The following is a 21,992-nucleotide window of genomic DNA, read 5'->3' on the forward strand; positions in this document are numbered from 1 at the left end:
ACGTGAGTGCCAATCTACCAGTGCCCTTGTTTTTCCTGTGCCATGCGCACTTGCTTGTCATGCTTGGAGCAACTGCTACATTGCCCAATTGGAGATGGGATCTCTCTCTCTCTCTCTCTCTCTCTCTCTCTCTCTCTTTGCATTTTAATTCCCAAGCCATTGTAGTGAGTCCATTATCTTATCTCAGGTCAATGATGAGGTTTTTTGTGAGTTGGTTTGCAAGAGCTTAACATTCGTGGGAATTGTTTCAAGCTATAGCTCACAAATGGCCAAGTACACTCCTTGAGCGTTGTGAGTTGCGAGGAGGGCAAAGTGGGAGTTCTCTCTCTCTCTCTCTCTCTCTCTCTCTAACACACGAGAAAGAGAGAGAGAGTCGAAGGTTGTATACAACACACACGAGAGGGAGAGAGAGGCGGGGGGGGTGGGGGGTTGTAAGGCGTAGGAGGGAAGGTTGAAGGAATGATGGCTGGTCTTGAAGCACAAGCAATGGCCAAGCAAGCTTGCTCTCGCCATCGTTGCTTGCTTCAACGTTTCTCCATCGCCATCGCCATCGCCACCGTCACCACACCCATGGCGTGCCCCAGGTACACACACTCGCCTCCCCACCAACTCACCCCCCTCCTCCACCGTTCTAATTGCCACCCTCCGCTCCCTCTTCCATTTCCTTGCTGCCTGGCTTTTGCTTCAGTCCTTCCTGCCTCCGGATCCCTCCCGATCCTGGCTTCTTTTCTGTTTTGCTGATTCCAACTCATGTTGTTTTGATATCTCCATCCGCAGTCGCGTAGACTGGGATTCATCATTGCAAGGTGCGTCGTCGTTTTACCTTCCGCCAACTTGAATCTCTTCACCCTGACACTCTCTTCACTGGTGGTCACGCCACCTCAAACGTACGAAAAGGTTCACAAAGCGTTAACGTAGCGGAATCGTATCACTCAACAACCTGCTTCATTTGCAAAAGCCTTGTGAAGGTGGACTAAATGAGCTTGTTGGTCGAACAAAATGTTTAAATACCTTGTACAGAATTTGGCATTCTTCTATTACTCTTCATTGCAAGCAAAAGGAACTCGGGTGGATGCCTGCTTGAACACAAGTGGCGGCCGTGATAAATGCGTGACCGGTTGCATGCATGCCGTGCAAGAGTTATGCTTATATAATTTTCAAAACCCTGCTAATACAGGATCTTCATAAGAAGGGTACCTGTATCGACCGAGGAGGAATATAAGTGGAACGAATAATACAAAGGAGGAAGCTGCAGCGATGGCAGGAGAGCAAATCGCAAACCATGTAGAGAAGATCAATGACAATGCCAGCGAACACCTGCGGCATTTTTCGGGCAAAATTGACTCGCCAAGGACATTTCCCGCTGAAGATTCAAAGGCGTTAGTATCACTGCTTCAACCAAGTAGGCCTTCTTGCACACACACGGGCTAACGTTTGTTCTGAGCAAAACGAAAGGCATACATTGTATACGTCTAGACGTAGATTTTCGTTTTCTGTATCCGTTGAAAGATCCTCTCTCTCTCTCTCCCCTTTCTTACGTTTGATTTCAAATAGTTGTTACGTAAGATTGGATGTCTCGAGTTCACTGTTGCAAATTCTGATCATATACTCTGTTTCTCCCCAACTTCTCCACGGGTTTGAACTCCAATTCCTCAGACAGCTCAGTGACAGTACCTTTTGCATGCTTATCAGCAGATGCATGAGAAAGGATTACTAGCCGTTACAATAAGTGCATGTCTCTCAAGAAATTGAATGATTTGGAAGAGATGTATGGAAAGTTCTTCAAATTTTGTATAAATTTTTACCATGCAGGGTGTTGGCTGTGCCTTCCAAGATCTCGAGAATTTATGCTCAAGCTTTATTTCTGGGCTTTTCTAGCGATTTGAAACAACCTGAGAGTCAAGATGCCAACGGCCTGACATGAGAGTCTCTGTGAAGAATTGCTAAATCTGAACGAGCGTCTAGCTTTCTCAAAATGGAGCATAAAGACTAGAGAACAGAATATGTTTTTCTTTTGTTCACTGATGCAATAGGATCTGTATCCTCTTTTGCAAATTTTGACATGTCGAATAGTCAAGGAGCTATCTGAACAAGATGCTGAGATATACTCCCATAAATTTTCAAATGTTTGGTTCACTTATTAATACCGTTGTAAATAAGATGTTTGGTCTCTGAACCTTTATCTAAAGATTTTACACAGATACCTTGGTCACCTCAAGGGGCTAAAATACAGGCGTATATGTCTTTCTATGAGATCCAGAGATTCTGCCACACGCAGCTTGTTTAAAAGATATGGGGAATTCACGCCCGCCACCATTGGATCTCTCTTACTCTAAAATCAAAATACTTTGAGCTTGTTAATGAGAACTGACACCCGGAGGTATGACAAGAATTGGATGAGGTGGCAATGATGATATCTGTCTGGATTTTCATAAAAGGCTTTCAGATGGATATTCTTGTGCATAGATACCTGTGCCATATTCTGGCTGCCTTTGAGATTTCTTGGAGTTCGTGAGTGGTAGATCTTCAATTGTTTAGCCTTTGAACTGCCCATCCATACAAACCGCTATCTTTCAAATGTACTGTCTGAGGTGGGCGACTGCTGCTGCTGAAGGCCAAAGGGCCAAGGAAACAAGTGAATGTACACAGTGACTGCATGTAGAGAGAGTGAGCATGGAATATAGGGAACGTTTGAGCAAAGAATTTAAGGGGGATAGAGACATTGCATGCAAAAGGAACGGTATTACAAGAAAGATGTTGAGAGTTTCAGACTTCTCAGATCTCTTCCACTTCTGAGATTAAGACCATGGATGAGCTTGTAGCTCAGAGTTCAACACAACAGCATGTAGGCAAGCTCATGACTTTGCCTAGAAATATTGTGCTAAGGTGTGACGTGAGTGGTGCAAAACAGCAAAAGAAAAGAACTGAACTCAATATAAGAGTGCACGAGTCAACTCAATGCTTTGGCTCTAGTAACCATTGCTACTGAATAGTCTGGCTGTGCCAAACAAAGACGACCCCCTAACTCATACCAGATAATCGTTATTGTCATGTACCTTCCTTCGCATGGCTTGTAATCCTCATAATATCGTGTGACGTTGAGCATTAGAGTACAAAAGTAAACACTGTTATGAGATTACAACTGATTCCTTAAGCAATTATTGTTATTGTCCCGTTGTTATCATCATCATTTTTATCCTCATGCTGTTGTAGTTGCCTTTGTTCCTGATGTGGCTGATATTGTTCTTATTTTTCTTCTTCCATGGATTGCTTGAATCTTCACTAATTCATCAATTGTAGATTGTTGTGTTAAGTAGATTGCTCTCTATACATTATTTTCTGTAGACCATTTTTGGTAGATTGTTTCTTGAATACTGTGCTTTGAATTCTTTTTTGTTGACTGTTTTCTTTAGATTTAAAACAAAGTGTGCATCTGTCGAGAAAGAACTATCCTATAGCACTCCTTTTGAGCTAACTACTTGACAAAAATCTCATAACATATTAGGAACGCTATAAGTGAAAGCTCAGTTGAGAGTCCATTGAAAGATGGGAAACTCGACCCGTTCCTTTGTCCCAGTTGAGAAAGGGCATCTCCCATGTAATCGTGATTTCCCAGCACTGCAAAGAACCAGAGGTGGTGATGCTGTTTAGGTAATAGGTGACAATAATCAAAAGACTATCGCCACCGACCTGAGAGGAAAATTGAACCTGTGTACAATGTCCCTGCTTCCTCTTTTCCCCACATCCTCAATTTATGCTTCCTTTTCTCCCTCCTTCCTTTCTGTCGCACCTGCAATGAGAGATTCTTTAGTTGTCGAGCAACTGTACCTTTCACTCTGAAGAATCTCCATTAGGGTGTCCAGCACTTTACTGTGCTCACATCGAGGCCAGATTGATGCCTTAGATGAATTCCTATGTGCAGACAATTGCTGGAAGGCCTGTAGGGGGGCACCTACCAGTGTTTGCAGTGTGGGACGAGACGTAGAAGGGGAAGAGAACCAGGCTTTTGACATTTGTTGTTGATGTTGCAGCAAATGCAACCGATCTCCCGCTGTGATCTAAAACTGAGTGAGCTCGCCCAAGATGGATGAAGGGTGACTAGCATAGCTGGCTGGTCGTTAGATGCGAACCAGATGACCGAAGACGAGGATCTGTTTGCATCTCAGCATTACAGAGATAAACAAAATGCAAGACAATTGCTCATAGACCTCACTGCTAGTTGATACCGATGCTGGTTTACTTGTTACAATTTCTTGCCTAGGGAAGGCTAACAATGGCTACTGGCCCCCAATATTCTGCAGATGCTGGATTGCAAGAACAGCAATGATGTTGCAAAAACAGCAACTGAAGCCTCAAGCTAGGAAAGGAGAGACTGAGAACGAAGTATGTTCTTTGCACCTTGTCACTTCCAACTTACATTCTACTTGTGTCACATGCATCAGGATCAAGCCCAGGTTGCAGTGACAACTGGCTGCTTGGTCTGCAAATCGCAGCATATTTGGCAGGTTTTGGGGCTCCCAAAGGGCAGCACCAGGTGCAGTAGTGGGCTGGGGGAGGTGCCTTTTATAGGCAGCCTCAACCCCCTCCAGGTCGGCCCTTAGGGCTGAGCAAACAGCCCGACCAGCCCAGCCAACCAGCCGACTGGCTGGTCGACCATTTAGGGCTGGTTGGGTTGGCCAAAAGAGACCCTTCCAGCCCCTATATAAAGGACCATTCTCAAAACCATCCCATGCCTTGACGGTTGTTCTAGAGCTTTTGAGAATCCTCCCTGCAAAACGATCCCCAAAGACCCTTCTATTTCTGCTTCTCGGTTGCCATCGTTGATCTCACTCACTGAGTTTATAGGGCTCTCCAATTCACTTGAGCATGATGGATAGCCCAACCAGCCCAGCCAACCAGCAGACTGGCTGGTCAACCATTTAGGGCTGGTTGGGTTGGCCAAAAGAGGCCCTTCCAGCCCCTATATAAAGGACCATTCTCAAAACCATCCTATGCCTTGACGGTTGTTCTAGAGCTTTTGAGAATCCTCCCTGCAAAACGATCCCCAAAGACCCTCCTATTTCTGCTTCTCGGTTGCCATCGTTGATCTCACTCACTGAGTGTATAGGGCTCTCCAATTCACTCGAGCATGAAGGATTGCTTGAATCTCAGGAGTGACGAAAAGGCTGGATGCATTCAATGGAATTTGTAATAGCTCACCCTCGGATTCACGATTTGGCAGGTATAGCCTATTTTGCACTATTTTCGCATGCGATTGACTAACGTGGTTGTTGCAGATAGCATTATGTATGTTGGTCAATTCGCTCTCGTTGTCTCCTTGGTCTTGTTGTTGTTATGCTCTAGTTGAGGTAACATGACCTTGGAAGGGTCAATCGACATTCTCCTTTAGAGGACCGACTTATGTATTATATTTATTGTGCTTTATATGTATGGTTAAAGGAGTCAATGTCAAGGTCCTTAGTGAGGGTGATTTGGCACTAACTAGGCGTTTTGAAGGCTAAGAGCCTAAGTGCACCAACGTAAGGAAAGTGCCTAGGGGCAAATGATTTCAAAGTATCCCAAGAGAGGGGTAAAATGGTGCATTTAGTGAGGGCTCAGAATTGTGACATGTGACAGGAACCATCTAGGGAATTGAGGGCTCTGGAAAAGCATGCAAGATGCAAATTGAACATAAGATTAATCAGACTTGCTTACCAAAGGTTGGCTAGGAGGATATACATTTTGCCATCGCCCATGATTGTCAAGTGCAAGTTGGGATAGGATTGAGTCTCGACTGAATCTCTCTCTCTCTCTCTCTCTCTCTCTCTCTCTCTCTCTCTCTCTCTCCACCTCCAGAGGGATCCGAGTCAGTGGGAAATCACAAAAAGTTGCAAGGGGCTGGACCTTGCATGCCAACTAAGTTCTTGAATGGTGGCTAGTCTGCAAGGTGCTTTAGTGACATACTATATAGGTCATAGAAGGGCATTTAATGCACATGGGGAAGAAGCAAGAAATTGACCGGGGGCTTCCTTTCTTTATTTAAATCTCAATTTTCCTGTGTTATAAAATTTGCAGAGCTTTTTTTAAATTACATCTATTTGGGATTGCAGGAATTTCCCACCATCCCTAGTTTTAAACCAACGGACTCAGGCAGGGTTATAGTTTTTGGACTTGAGCTTTTATGGACAAAGGCAAAGCTATTGCAATGGAGATTGAAGGAGGGGCTTCACGGGTGGATCTCGTAAAATTGGGAGTCCGGCCAACACAGAAGGTGTCGCGCCTAGCAGCCCACACATTGTTTGGTAGGATTGCTTTGTAAGAGGATGCCTTACAACAAATTTTGTCTCAGCAATTGCAAGCAAACTTAGAGCAATCCAAACTTAGAAACATGGTTCCCAGTATGCACGCAAGACCATCCAAGGAGGATAAAGGAAAAGCTCCGAGGGAGCCTAGAACTAGTATACTTACGGTCGAGCCTAGGGGGGCTAAGATACCTAATATTTCCTATTACAGGCTAGAGAAGTATTCTGGTCGGATGACTGTACCGTAGCTTTGATGTCATAGAAGCTTGGTTGCACAAATGGGAAGAGGCTTTTGCCATTTGTGAAATCAGGAATGACATGAAGAAAATCTGCGATGCCAGGCATATGGTTAATGAGGCAACGGATAGATGGTGGATTAAACAGCAAAGGGATGGTGTGGCATCCGCTATTTGGGAGGGGTTCAAGAAAGAGTTCAGAAAGCATTTCTTACCTCTAGACGAAGCGTCTCGAGCTTGGGATTAGTATAGGAACCTTCGTAGAGAAATTTGTCAGTGGCTGAATACATTGATAAATTTAGAGAATGTGTAATGAAGGTTTATGAACCTCTTCCTCAGTCGGTGCAATTAAAGGATTTTATTTTCGGACTGAATGATAGAATCAAGATGGAAGTTCGGGTTAAATATGCGAATACTCTAGATGAAGCAATAGCCATAGCCTTTAACTCAAGGGTAACAAGCCAAGTGGGTTTGTGCAGGCTGGGACTGGGTATAAGTAGCCGAAAAAGAGTGGGTTTACGAAGAAGTGGGTTAGTAAAGGTAGTGTCTCTCAGCCTAGTGGCCAAGCCAAGTAGGCAAGGCCAAGAGAGGCTCCTTCAAACTATCGAAGGCTGAGAACCTTTATTGACTCAATGACTCTAGGAGATTATTACATCAATTTTTGGGGGACTACCCAAGTACATCAAGCTCATGTAAAACTTAAAATACAAAGTCATGATCATCAGGCTCATCAATCTATGGATGGAGAGAGAGATCTCGGATGTGAGCCGTGAGAGCATGTGTCGGTGATAGCGGGTCTTTATCTGCTTCCTCTGCCTCACTATGGACAGCTGGTCTTTGATTTGTTGCTTGGCAAGTTTCTTGAAGCAACAATCCTCTGTGTGACCAAGCTTCCCACAGTATGTGCACTTGAGATTTTTGAATTTACCTTTACCCTTTGAAAAAAGTGCAGTAGCATCTGGAGTATTGGTATACCTCTGTTCATGGTCAAGTAGCATGGCCACCATGCCATGGAAATCCATCTTTGCTACCTGTACTGTTGGAATGACCTCCTGGCACTTTGGAATGTCTTCAATGCTTGAGAGGAGGACATCAACTTGATCATCTGCCCCTACAGGGGCCTTCAAAGCAGCAGGTTGTGTGATGAGGGACTCCATGTGATTCAGATGCTGTTGAAGAGTGTCTTCATGCTTCACGGTGAGCCTGAAGAACTCCTGGTGAAGAAATACCTTGGAATTCATGAGTTGGTTGCCAAACAAGCGCTGTAACTTGCTCTACAACTCATGGGCAGTGAGCTCAAAATCAAGGTGATGAATGACAGTATCAGCAAGAGCCAAACCAATAAAAGAGACTGCCTTGTCATTTTGAGCTTGCCATCAGAGAAGCTTCTTTTCATCATCGTCGGGCTCCCTTGATTTCCCATTCGCAATTAGCCATAGATTATCTTAATAAGTAGAAGCTGCATTTTGGCTTGCCATGTTGCAAAGTTCTTCCCGGAGAACTTCTCAATTATAACACTTGATTTGGAAGACTCCATAGCTGAAAAAATGAAAGTACCAATGCAAGACCAGCAAGTTGAAGAGTTCAAACTCGTAGTGGAATACCTCAGGCCTTGGAGTAGCAACTTCAATTGTTGGGGGGCAGGTTGGGGTAGAGAATGGCCGTGGAATTTGAGGCAGATGGCGGGCAGAGAAAAGGCAGCGGGCAGAGAAGGATTCCAGCAATGCAAGGAGATTGATGATACATGAGAGTCACTTTATATCAAATGGGGCTACAGCAATATCTGAGAACTGGAATATAACTTCTTCAAAAGATACGTCACATATAATAGCAACAGGCAGCTGGAATTCCGTCACGAATTTCATCAGAACTTGAAGAAGCCATAACTTTTGACTGAAACTCGGATTAAGTCAGAGGTCACAGTGCAGAATACTTTAAAACTTGAACCCTTACTTATGGAGTTGTCTTCACTGCTATTTACTAAAAAAACGGCAGTATGGAAATGTTTGTTTGGCAGAAAAGAAACATGCAAAAATAACTATTCTGAAGACGTGGTAACGTACAATAATGACATTTAAAGAACTTTTACAAAAGTTAAAAAGTCCCAATGTAAGGTCTAAAGAGAAATATCTACTTGAGAAATGAAATCGTGTAAACAACGTTGTAATATCTCATTGCCTTCCCTTTTTCTTGATTTGTAGTGCCACTGACTTAACAAAGGGATATGCCATTCGATCATCATTCTTTTTTCATCATAAGCATCTCAGGACTGCATTTTCCTGTCAACTGGACTTAATAGAATTGTCTGAGATCCAAGAAACTGGCTGATGTTTTGTCTGTCATTGTCATTGACATGCCTTTATTGTATTTGCAGAGGATGATGCAATATCTGGGGCTGTTTCTCCAGCAAGTACAGGGTCTGTGGTAGCTACCTCTTTGAATCGTGGTTGGTCTCTGCCATTGGCACCAGCTACTTATTGTGTGCTTTTCCAGGATGTAGAATTTATGGCCCTACCTAATAGATATGTTCAGCATGCATAGTTTCACTGGCAGAGTAGCAAGGGTTCTACAGAGGGTAACTTTTCTAGCCACCATTAAAGTTTTACTGCTTTTATTCAGGCTTAGATTCAACAAGGAAGTTACAGTTGTTCTCTGTTGATGATGACGCTTCTCCACGCAGTACACTCTTGACAGGGAGCTCATTGAACAGGGGTCTCTCTCTCTCTCTCTCTCTCCGATTTTTCACATTGCACCTTGCATTTCCAGATTGTTTTGTATAAAGAGACTCAAATCGGAAGTATGTGGTGTTGAAGTTTATGGCCTTTATTCTTTTGCTCCAGACGTTCGCTTTTGAAGTTTGTCTAAGGGCGTCAAAATATTATTAAACTGCTTAATGTGACTCTCTGTGGAAGTATAATGTTAAGCATCTCTTGCCTTTGTGCTGAGGACTGACAAGAATGCTGCATCTAGATTCAGCCAGTTTTGTTGATAACTTTCCCGTCTGACTATGAGGAACAACAGATTTGTTTGCATCGGCACCCCACCAAGTACAGCTACATAGTATTTTCAATCCTGGGATGCCAAGGATTGGGATCAGATATTATTATCTTCATAAGTGCTTTGTCTCTACACTTCATGTATTTGCGGTGACGTGTGAATATATAATGGGATTTTGAGCTCCACATGTGGTTCACTCAATCCTTCATTTAATTGTGTGATTTGCTTAATTTGAATAGTTGCAAAATTCTGTTAGTTACTAGATGCTTTCAAGATTTTTCTTGCATTGTCCTGATATTTGAACGTGCAAACATGAATCTGTATTTTAGCAGAAGAGATTATTGTTTGTTTGAATAAAGTATGGGTGCCTGTTTGTCATGTGACATGTAAGCAAGGACCTTACGTGTGTTTGTGGCTTGGCAGACTTGGTTTTAGCAAAGCTGAATAGAGAGAAAATCCTCTCTCTTATCAAGGCATGGGAAGAAAACATGAAAAGAAAGTCTCATAACAGGTACATTTGCAGATTCTGTGGATTGAATTGGGAATGTTTTGTCAAAGTAGGTATCCTTAAAGAGAAATGGAATGGTAACCTGTTTGTTATGGTGTTTTCTTCATATCTGAATGCACGTCTATTTTTAATCAAGAGCAAGACCATTACAGACTTTGGGGCCTGTCTCCTTATCAAGAAAGCCCTTAAGGTTTGTCATGATGTTTTCTTCATATCTGTACGCACATCTATTTTTTATCAAGAGCAGGACCATTACAGACTTTGGGCCTGTCCCCTTATGCACATCTATTTTTAATCAAGAGCAGGACCATTACAGACTTTAGGCTGTCCCCCTTATCAAGAAACCACTTAAGTGGCTAGTACTGTACAGTTATCTTACAAATATTGCTTTAAACCTTACAACTTGGGGAAGGCCCACTACAACCAACCACAACTATTCTCACTAAGAAACTGCAAATGATGCCCCTACATTAGGAATACATTAAAAGAACAGTCGCTATAGCAACTGTGAGTGGGTACAAGACAAGGCTGTTGTAGATTGCACAAAGTAGTGGGCAATGTGTGGATTATTGTATTGTTGGACATAATTGGAAGCTTTTAAATCCTTCCTCCCCCTTTTGGGGTTGTAACCATGCAAGTTCAACCATTTCACCTCAATCTGCTGTATTGGTGCCAGATGGACCTGCATATTTTACCTCATGAATTTTTCCATCTGGAGAGGAGACTTCTATAGAATAATCTTATCTTAAAAAGTGGTTGTAGCTTGAACAAAGAGAACATAGATAAAAATTTTCACTCGCTATGGCTGAGTCTGCCCATCAGTACAAAGAGTATTTTAGGGAATGTATGTGTGGGTGTGGAATGTGTGCACCCTGGTCTGAATCCAAATTTGGGTGCTGATGAGTTTGGGGCACGACATAGTAGTCCGTGGTAATGAGTTGTGATGCTTCTCTTTAAATGAATTGGGTGTGGGTGTGGAAATGGTCTGAATCCAGAATTGGGTGCTGATGAGGTTGGGCCAAGACATGGTAGTTCATGCTAATGAGTTGTGAGACTACAACGAGGCTACTCTGTAAATGAATTGGGAAGTACGTGAATGCCCTTTGATACCTCCATCAAGATTCTTACAAGAGTAAACTTACACTGAAAGACTTTTAAGTTACGTCATTCATTTACGTCGCTCATAATGCAGAATCAGTTCTTCACAAGGGATTCTTCTTTATATGTTTAGTTTTGCATGAGATGTCTAAGATAATTGTCACTTCTTGCACATCTTGGTATGTCCCAGTAAAATTAGAGGGACTACTTTTTGATCAGCCTTCTTCTTTAGTGCTAGCCTTCGTCATGGCTGAGTTTGCCCTTCACCTCCGGAGTGCTGACAGAAACTCAGTACGAAGACTTTGTATAGCTCAAGTATGTGTGGGTGTGTGGATTTGTATGTGTGGGAGCATATTTTTATACTATGGTCTACACCCACTGTTGGGCGCTGATGACATCAGTGGGGATGTCATAGTAGCTAGTCCCTGCTATGTGTGATGGAGTTTATGGTTTTCAATCTTATGAGTGACTATCATGAGATTGAAACTGCACTATGTTGTGTTTTTAGAGGATGAGTTTGGGAATGTTCTAGGATATGGAACTACTACAGTCTATAAAGACTTTCAAAAGCCATTTTACAGAGCCATTTGAAGTGCAAGTGTTGAATGCTTGTCTTACGGGATGGTAAGAGCAACTGATAGTGAACCCAAATCAATATTCGAGAGCTCTTTGAACATACACATATAATACCTGCATGAGATGCCTGCTGGAAAACATTACGATGTCCAAACCAAGTACTCTATGAAGACCAGACTGACTCTCATTCCTGTGGATCCTCATTAAGTATTTATAAATTGCCATTAAGTCTGATATTCAATGATCTGTCATCCTCTGATATAATCAATGTGCTTCCTCCAAATCCAGTAACATCACTTAATGAAAATCAGGGAACCGTTTGAGGGATTTGTGGATCCCTCTTGTTGCCATCGCAAACGTGCAGACTAGGGTCAATTTTAAGGTCTAAGAATTAGCCTTGGGTTTGGGAAGCATATCGGTCAACACTCAAGTAATGTTTTCAAGCTTGGTAAACATTCTCACATTCTCAAGATTCTCTTAGATGGAACTATGGGGATGTAAGACTGTTTGCATTGTGCTGTAATTCAGTATAGCAAAGGGTATCTATGCATATTGCGAATGTAAGCATACCATATTGTTTTGGAAGATGCTCAAACCCTGTAATGCAGCTGCAATATACCATGTTGAGAAGAGTGTTAATAATAAGGAGAAAAACTTGGGATAATTTTTAGCAGTTCATTCCCTGCTGCTCATAGATCTACAGGATTTGTGTGAATTGCCTCTATTCTTGTTTGGTCTTATTGTTATTTCCATCTGTCATATTTAAGTTTCGGGATATCTGATTTTTGTCTTCTTACAAAATATTATTTGGTTTTAATGTGCTCAGTTTTGTTATTCGTATTACTTACCTTCAAAAGGACTTCTGTCAGCTTCAGAACTTTGTTGATGGCATGCATTATATCATAGTGCCGTCAGGGTAGTCTTTGTTACATGGTTGTGACTGTGTTGAAAGATTTTCACCCAAGTTTCAGCACAAGGATGCTCTCTTCTAGTGTCAAATAAATCTCAGTGACCCGTTTTAACTTAGACCATGATATACTTTGTTAACCAGACCATCTATTGTGATTACATTACAATTTAACATATGCAAATGCATTTATTGTCGTCAAATTTTCAAATTTTGTTATTTCCCTATCCCTTGATGAAATCTCTAAACTCAAGCCCAAATGGTTGGTCAAATATCTAAACGTTGGAAATTCACCCCTAACTGCTGCAGTTACAACAAAAAGATAACTAAAATAGGGGCATGGGAGGTGGCCAAGAAAGCAAGAGCTGAAGCAAATTTGAGAACAGCAGAGGCAAGTTTCTAGTCATAATGTCTTGTAGGCATTATTTAGAGTCAAATTTATTGGGGCCTGATGTGTTGGAAACAGGTATCATTAGTTTTTTGGGTTTTTTTATAAAAATTGCAGGAAAGATTGGAGAATGAAAAAGCTAGTTGCATGGAGAAAACAAAGAATCAGATGGCTTTGGTGCAAAGAGTTGCAGAAGAGCAGAGAGCCCTTGCTGAGGCCCGGCATGGAGAGGAAATGCTTAAAGCTGAGGAGATTGCAGCCAAATGTCGGGCTTCTGGTGCTCGACCCCGGAGGTTTCCATTCTGTTGTTGAGCTGCAAGTATTTCCTCCTGGACTGCTGCATGAAGTACCCCATTTTTTGTATCGGTCAATTAGCAGAAGCGTTTCAAAGTTTGTTTGAAGGGTATCCATGTATTGCAAAGACTTTTGTTGACTGGTTTTGAAGATTGGTGAAATGTCTGTTTTGGGTCTATTTTCAACTTGCATCCCCATTCTTTTCTTCAAAGAAGAAAGCCAACGTGTTAAGTGGCTAGTTTTGTAATTTCAGAAGCTATTCTTCCATTCACAATTTTATCATGTTCCAAGGATGATTCTATGTACTGGCATTCCCTGCTCTAAAATAATTATTACTTTTTAAAGATTTTAAATGCTTAGAGGGCAGGCACTGTTATAACATGATCAAAAACTTGAACAATCACCATAACATTGAATAAATGCTATACTCCATACACAAAACGTGAAGGAAAGTCGATTACCCTAGCTGTTTTACAATTCATGTTTTTTGTAAACCTTCTCAATTGGTTCCCATTGTTGGTTTCTTTGACCAATATCTTGAAAGGATGCGAAAGGCATAGATGCAATGTTTTTTTCCAAGCATCCCATGTTTTCTTTTCAAGGTGAATTGAATTTGTGCATGATTGGACGTCCATACGTGACATTTAAATGGTGAAGGCTAAATCTTTACTCGAGTCACTCCTTACTCTCTTACTGGAGTACTATTACCCCTCTACTTGAATTTCTACACGTGATCTTGCTTATCCTTACCGATTCCTTGCCCAAAACTCACTTAGGCCTTGATTCATTGTCCTAATCTTTATGCGTCCCTACCTATGCCCTTGCTCACGTTCCAGAAGTCTTGCAGTACTTTAAGCCATTACTCAGTAGCCTATGGTTCTAAAGTACTATTGTATCCCACTCCAAAGTCCAAATCCCTTTACCATCAAATATGTAGCAATATAAAAGACACTTCTAAAGATTAAAAGGATTCACAGCTTACATATATTAAGGCCTTTTCAAGCCTCAATAAGCCTCACTAGGAGAGCGTTTGAAGGTTGGTACCACGTAAGAGAGAGTATGAGGGTACAAAAGGCAACTCACATACAACACACATAGGTCTCAAAACTATGATTGCATAATCATGGACATTTATGAGCAAATGCTACACATTGTGGTACTATATAAGAAACTAACTCAAAGAGAAACCTATGATGAGAATTCCAAGGCATTGGACATCTACATGTCGTGCTTAAAAGACAAGATTTTTGTCAAATTATGAACCTCACTTTTGCGAAACATGTGTGGGTGAAATTGGCAAAATTTGTGAGGGGTAATCATTGGTGGATAGGTTGAACTTGAAGTCACCATTGGCCATATGTGAATAGCTTAGGGAACAATTGACACGTGTGTTCTCAAAGAGAAAATCGTAAAGATTGGCTCAGCATCAAAGATGCATGTAGAACAATTTTTTGGCAGCAAAAACATGGAAGTTGCAGTCATTACCAAAGAAAGAGAAACTAAGATGCCACCAAATAAATCTTATGAAAGCAATGCACTCGGAGGCTTAATATCCAGTACAAACTTCAAAAGCCAAGGTAAGCATTTTCACCATTTCATATAACCATGGGTCAAATCTCCATATACATGACCATTAAGATAAATGTAACAAAGGTGAGCCTACTCAATACTATTGGCAACATATCAATCATAATCATGAACACAAGCCAAAGGTGATGTTCTATAATTATGGAAAAGAAGATCATATGCAAGAGATTGCATACAAAAGCCAATAGGAAATTAGCAACAATTCCGGCCAAAGTAGTCATACAACAAAGGTTGCAATAGAGGTAGTGGATGACAATTTAGCTCAACAAGAGCAAGGTGCTACAACAATATGAATGGCACTCAATAGTTTTAGCATTGACCATTAACAACAGTCAAACTTAGAATCAGTTACTAGAGAAAATACTCGAAAAAACTTATCCTTATTGTGCGAGAAAACATTATGGCATTTGAAGGTGCCAATCTTGATAAGAGAATGTATAATACATCTATGAAAGCATTACATTGTGCTTAGCTACCACCCAACCTGATACGAACATTTGATACGTAGATTTATAAGCATCTATGCACATGAGTTCTAAAAATCTATTCAAACTAATTAAGACATTGGATAAAAACCATCATATATATCTTAGTGATGGTAGAAAATAACCTATTGAAGGCATTAGAGATATCATAGGAATCTGAATGATATCATAGTGAATCTAAATGTTGCTCTAGGCCTCCCTATTCTAGCCACTTGGAGTTCTTCTTAGTCCTCAAACTACTAGGAAGCAGTCTTTTCATCATCCAGCTTCTCGAAAGCAGCCTTCTCATCTTCCTTGTTCTGCTCAAAGGCACCCTCCCCTTCATTAAGTTTGTTGACTCCCTATTGGTCACCATTCCTTTTGTGAAGGGACTTGGAGGGTGTTTGTAGGTACTCTATCTTGTGTGATGCATTATCTACAAACTTCAGAGGAGAAACGGGTGCCAAAAAATGAGGCCAGGGTGCAACCGAGGTACCAAGTCTATCAACTAAAGTCCAAGGTGGAGGAAGCCAAGTTACTTGACTAGTGGCTAGTCATTACCTCAACATACACACATGTGGCCCAAGCTTACAACTTGCTTGGCCCTTGTGCACTACTTGGAGTTGAGATTAAGTTCTTTGCAAATATTCGAAGCCAGTCAACTGCTTCATTGTCTTCAAATTCATAAGTGCCTCAGCTACACAGGTGCATGGAATATTACCTGCACTTTTCTTGCACCCAATGAACTCAAACAAGAATTGAAAAAAAGGCCAAATCTCCACGTCTATAGTCTTGTTGATTAGATAACCTTATGAAGTCAAGTAACTCCTGTCCTAGAAGTAAGTGTTGTAGTGAATGTTGCTAAGCACAAGAGTCAAGTTTAGAGCACGCGGAAGCAAGAATACTTGCTATAGTAGTGACTTGGTGATCTTGAACATATTAGCTGTCGATGATGAGGCTATGGTCGGCTACTGCATAAGACTCAAGAAACTCTTCAACAACAATTGCATTCCATGCATCCTCCCATAGAAGCTCTTTGAAGTGGCGGAGTCAATTGCACTTAAGCATTGATCTTTTTTTATCATTTATCTCAACCAGATGCGGGGTTTAGACTCAAGAGGAACCCTTTTGTAGTAGACTTGAGGCTATTCTAAGTCAAGTAGAGGAGAAGCCATAGCAAAATAGAGGAAGCACAAAAACAAAGACATCAACGTAGTGTAGTAGATGGAGATAAAGGTTGCAACATCACAAGAGGTTTGGAAATATACTAGAAGGGATGTGCAACATTAGATGAACTTTTCCCTTATCTCGCATGCGACAATGACTCGTTAAAACCGATCCATAATCAAAATCAAGATGCTTGTTATGCCTTGATCCTAGTGAACTACGTGTCTTCTTCATGATTACCCTCCGGTATGGCTTGATTTATACCAATTTGTTGGCATCCAACCCCCCCTTGCATGCAGTGTCTAACCACTAAAACCAAATAAGTTGTTGCTTGGTAGGGCTTCACTTGGCTCTCATTGAAGAGCTAGGATATTACCTATCCTTGCAAATTGGCTAATTGCTTTATACTTCAATAAGCCAATAGGGTCCATTCCAACCAACTGTGAGATTGGGTTTAAGAGTATCCAACTTCGTGTTGTACAACAAAATGAGCATTCCCTTTTTTAGATTCTTTGGGACAATGTGCTTGTCATGCCAAGCCTTCCCTCTCTGTTGAATGACATGTTGTGACCAAGTTTCTCAGATCCATAGTTCATCCACCTTTGCGAGTTGTTGTAGTCACATTTTGATTGCCTCTGGTTCTCCAAGTTGATGCTCGCACTACTCGGAGACTTGAGACGAAAAATTCTAGGGAGACCATAGCATCCAAACTAAATGCCATCCGAAATGGAGTCAAATTTATGGTCACCTTGTAGGCTATGTGATATGCCCATAATGCAACATGCAACTTGGTATCCCAATCTCAATGATGTGTACTCACTGCCTTTGTGAGAATGGACTCGAGTACTTTGTTAGTTGACTTGGCTCAGCCATTACACTATAGGATAATAAGTGGTTGCCAAAGAACTCGTTTGTCAAAGATATAAAATTTTCGTTCATGAAATGTGTTCCTTGGTTATTGATAAACCAATTGGACAACCATATTTGCAAATAATAAACTCATAGATGAACTTGGCTATTCTATGAGCCGAGTTTTCTTGTAGTGCCTCGGCTTCTGGCATAACCTATTGCCAATATAATATACTTGTTTTTTTATGGGTAGAAAAAATATATATTATATTATCATGGTTAACTTTTGTACATCATTAGAGCTCACCCAAAAGGAGAGAGCTATCCTAAGACATAATTAACCTCTTGCAAAAAGAGAATTAGCAGCATAAAACAGTAAAGTCCTCAGTAGTTGTTGAGAGAAGCATCAGGAACATGGAAGGAGAAGCTGGTAGACTCTTCATTGAAGCCTGCTTTGAGATCAGTAGGGTCACCAGAGCAAGAGCGAAAATAGCATCATGAACACCATGGGCAAGATCTAAAGACATCTCTTCAGTAGCATGCATATGAGAGGATGTAGCAACATCAAGTATTTGAGCAGATGGGAAAAGGGTGGTGGGGCTAGCAGCAACAACAAAAGGGTAGGTATCAGCTAAAGTAGTTCTTCTCTGCAGCAAGTGAGGAAGCTTGATGTGTTCATCAGAATTGAAGCAAGAACGCTTGTGCTTTGCAATGTCAGCATTCAATATTGAGTGTTCCAAGTTGTAAGCATGAAAATCAAGTCTCCTTTTTTCTTGTCCCACCATGAAGCAAATAAGGCATCAGTACATATATCTTTATGGTTGAACTAAAAATTATTTTTGGAGATCCATATGAACCATAGAGTAGGTGCCCTTATTTGGAACCAAGGTCATGCCTTATTTTGCAAACATCTCCTAGAAAGATAGCTTTCCAATTAATGGTTTCTCCACACTCTATCTGTATGAATTTCCAAACTCTTCTGGCATGAGGACAAGCAACAAAAAGATGAAAGATATTCTCCATAGTGTCAAAGCCTCTGTTACACTTTCCATCTCCCTTTCTATCATGAGTCCTCTAGCATTAGTCCATACTGCTTTGTGAAGTATAAGTCATGCAAGACAAGGCATCTTCTCTAGAGCTTGTTTAACCCATAATTTTTCAAACTTGGCATACCATACATCTCTACCATCCATCAACGTCCATCTAACATTAAGAGTTCTAAAAAGGTCATCCACGTCAGCAGTTGGAGTTGGTATAGGAAGGATGGAAGAGCACCCTAAGCAACTAAACTCTTTATGTATAATTAAGACAGAGACAGAGCCACCCTTCGAGTTAATATCTCCCTTCCCTAATTCCAATCTACTCATGATAAGTTCCTGGTTTTGATTTGTGAGAGAAAATCCCCTTTTGATTTGTTGCCATGTATTCCATATGAAAAGGTCTCTATTCCAAAGTTGAACCCAACATTGTAGTCCCTTCTTAAACAAAAAGATGCCATACTAAATTGCTCATCAGTCACAATAATTTTTAAATTGTTGAAGCCCTAATTGAGAGAGAGAGAGAAAGAGAGAGAGAGAGAGAGAGAGAGAGAGAGAGAGAGAGAGAGAGAGAGAGAGAGAGAGAGAGAGAGAGAGAGATCATATCTGTTGAAGTAATCTATGTATCTCACACACGAAATTGTTTGTTTATGTGAGGGGGTAGGTTAAAGAGGGGAGAGAGAGAGAGAGAGAGAGAGAGAGAGAGAGAGAGAGAGAGAGAGAGAGAGAGAGAAGAGAGAGAGGGAGAGTGAATTCAAGGGGTATTTCAAATGAGGACTATATTTATGGCTAAGAAGAGAGAGGAAGAGAGCTATTATAAATCGTATAGTTTTGAAACAAGGACTATGCATGTGGAAAATGATAGTTATTGAGGTAGTTTGTAGTCTATTATATTGAAGAACATGAGCCTGAGGAATGAATTCATTAGCTCTATATCTTGGATCACAATGCAACCGGCTAATCATGGGTGTTACAAAGTGGCTCGAAAGGATGCAAAGGATATCTCCAAACATTGGAAGGGAAGATTCATGGATTAAAAAATGGCTCCTAGCAACAAGATAGTCATGTAGGTATATATTCAACATGTCTTTACTCATGCAAACATATACGTACATCCAAATGTAGGCTTTCCATATCATAGGCCCAATCATAAGTACTTCATAGTGTAAGTACTAGGATGATGCTTCGAGGTATTTGCATTTAGTTGGGGACACTAACAACTTTCTTATGCCTTGCATTTGCTTGATACATTTGTATCCATATAATTACAAAGAGTTAGAGCTTGCAACATGCATAATTGGGGTGTTGTGTGCATGGTCCTCCATGTTGAGACCCATAGTCTTTAGTATGAATATCAGAGTAGAAGAAGGATGGAACCTCATTTAATGACTCAATGTTAATTGTGTTGGACGAAGAAGGCTAGTATGGAAGATTATCTCTTCCATTGCCTTCTTTGGACAGTCTAGAGTGGAAGCATAGAATCATCGAATCATATAGAAATTGAATATTCAATGATGTGAGAAATTATATGAAGCCAACTCCTACTAGAAAAATGTATAGGCACAGCTGGATTCTTCTATTCCCATGCTTTGTTGATTTCTTTGCTAACTGTAGGACATTGAGAAAAACAAAGACAACATATACTTGTGCGAGAGAGAGAGAGAGAGAGAGAGAGAGAGAGAGAGAGAGAGAGAGAGAGAGAGAGAGAGAGAGAGAGAGAGAGAGAGAGAGAGAGAGAGAGAGAGAGAGAGAGAGAGAGAGAGAGAGAGAGAACATCATGAATTAAGTTATGAATTTTGAGAGAGAAAGGGAGAGAGACCGTATCCTAACAAGTATGTCAAAAGAAGGTTTTGTTTGTTTGTGTCAAGGGGTGGCTTGTAGGAGAGAGGGAAGGAGGAAGAGAGAGAGAGAGGGAGAAAGAGGGACACAGTTAGAGGGAGAGGGAGAGGGAGAGCGAGAGAGAGAGAGCGAGAGAGAGAGAGAGAGAGAGAGAGAGAGAGAGAGAGAGAGAGAGAGAGAGATAGATTATATTTTAAAGTGCCCTCTTTTCTATTTTTTTAAGTGGGATGAGGCACACACGCGCACACACACACACGTGCGCATGCACACACACAAAGGCGCATGTACGTTATCAACATGTGGTGCTGGTACATGCACAATCTCATGTGCTATAAAGTTCCTAAGAATTTAAGTATGAATGACATGATGCTAATGTACACACACACATGTACGTAATGGTAGTGATATTTTTCCCTTTGTGGTCTTGTACATAATGCTGCAATTGATATACATAACACTTTTGACATATTAGGCCTATAAAGGTTTTCTTTTCCCATATTCATAATTTGTACAAGAGATGGTGGATAATGAACGGCCGGTTATAGGCTCTATTGGACCGACTACAAGTCACCATATATTACTTTAAGGAATGAAATATTTATGACCATGGAGTATATACATGCTCTAAGGTGGATAGGCTTTTTGTGATGAGCTAGTGGGTCTCTATCCATTTCTCGATTAATGGTGCATATGTCAAACTATAAAGAAATCCAGTACATAGCATTAACTATAATCGGCATTATAAATCCTAGATATGGGCATTATAAATTAATATGCAGTGTGTTATAATCACCATCCCACTTACTATTAATGACTACAGTCAGTTGAAGCATCATGAGGTAATGTAAAAACCTTAAAAATAATACCATAGAGTGGAAAAATGGGATGTCCATAACAATACAACCTGATCAACCAATTGTATCTCTATGTGTGTGTGTGTGTGTTATAAATAAATAAAACTTTTTAACAACATGGCACACAAAGCTCAAATAAGGGTGGATAACGAATTATTTATTATATGGGTGTCCATAAAACAAATGTTGGTAAAAAAATGTCGAATCCGTTGTTGAGATATCGAGCTCCACACGTGATATGCCAAGGTGACCGTTGTGCATTTATGTCACCGACTTGTTAGCTACATATGCAGTTGGTACACCGCCCATGAATAATAGCTGGATGACAGCTATCCTTATGTACTCTAGTTTGTGGCTCAGTTAGTATGCCACCTTAGTTCGCTGAGTTTGGTTTGAGACCCACATATAGGGTTCTTCTATTTCTTTATACCAGAGTTCTTTTGGCTTTCACAACTAAGAAGAGGAAAACTGTTTTCAGCCTCCACCTTTGTGTGTATTCCCCCATTGTGTATGTGAGAAAGCTACAAGTGAGACTCCTTCTCTCTCTCCCACTATCTTCACATGGTATCAGAGCCTGGTTCGTGGTAAGGAGCTCAAGAAAGCAAACCAAGTTCGCGGTGTCCTAGTAAGAGGACCAGTGTTGCTTTCCTTTTTCGAGTTTGGGAGCAAATCTCTGCAGGTAGCATAGCCAGAAAGTGCAAGAGTGCATTGTCTAAGATTGAGATGCCCTTCGCGGTGTGGCGAGAGGGCAGTATATGCTGTGGGACAAGGGCAAAGCCCTCGGTGACTTTATTTTTTTGACTCAAGGCCATTTCAGGGCCCGTTTTAGAGGCGGAAGTTCTCCGCAAGCACTGAGAAAAAGGCCCTGTTTTTGCTATGCGACCCTACTCTGTAGGTCGGTGAAAAGTTG

General features: G+C 41.1%; 1 protein-coding gene across 3 annotated transcripts; it reads left to right on the top strand.

Annotated features, from left to right (window-relative positions):
* The first annotated feature begins 504 nt into the window (after window positions 1-504).
* Window positions 505-13,571, top strand: LOC147894773 (remorin-like). 3 transcript variants are annotated; one of them, XM_087385103.1, is made up of 8 exons: window positions 505-584; window positions 778-806; window positions 1,178-1,402; window positions 8,892-8,963; window positions 9,137-9,229; window positions 9,938-10,025; window positions 12,913-12,994; window positions 13,109-13,571. In XM_087385103.1, the coding sequence occupies exons 3-8, from the start codon at window positions 1,258-1,260 to the stop codon at window positions 13,301-13,303; spliced, it is 675 nt and encodes a 224-aa protein (XP_087241229.1). In that variant the 5' UTR covers window positions 505-584; window positions 778-806; window positions 1,178-1,257; the 3' UTR covers window positions 13,304-13,571. The 3 variants fall into 3 exon arrangements, with proteins under 3 accessions (XP_087241229.1, XP_087241228.1, XP_087241230.1); XM_087385102.1 differs by lacking the exon at window positions 505-584 and having other exon boundaries at window positions 684-806; XM_087385104.1 differs by lacking the exons at window positions 505-584; window positions 778-806 and adding an exon at window positions 936-968.
* Window positions 13,572-21,992: the final 8,421 nt, after the last annotated feature.

Source organism: Dipteris shenzhenensis, chromosome 14, assembly GCF_047967505.1.
Source record: "Dipteris shenzhenensis isolate YYH24624 ecotype China chromosome 14, Dip_SZ_1.0, whole genome shotgun sequence".
Classification (NCBI taxonomy): domain Eukaryota; kingdom Viridiplantae; phylum Streptophyta; class Polypodiopsida; order Gleicheniales; family Dipteridaceae; genus Dipteris; species Dipteris shenzhenensis.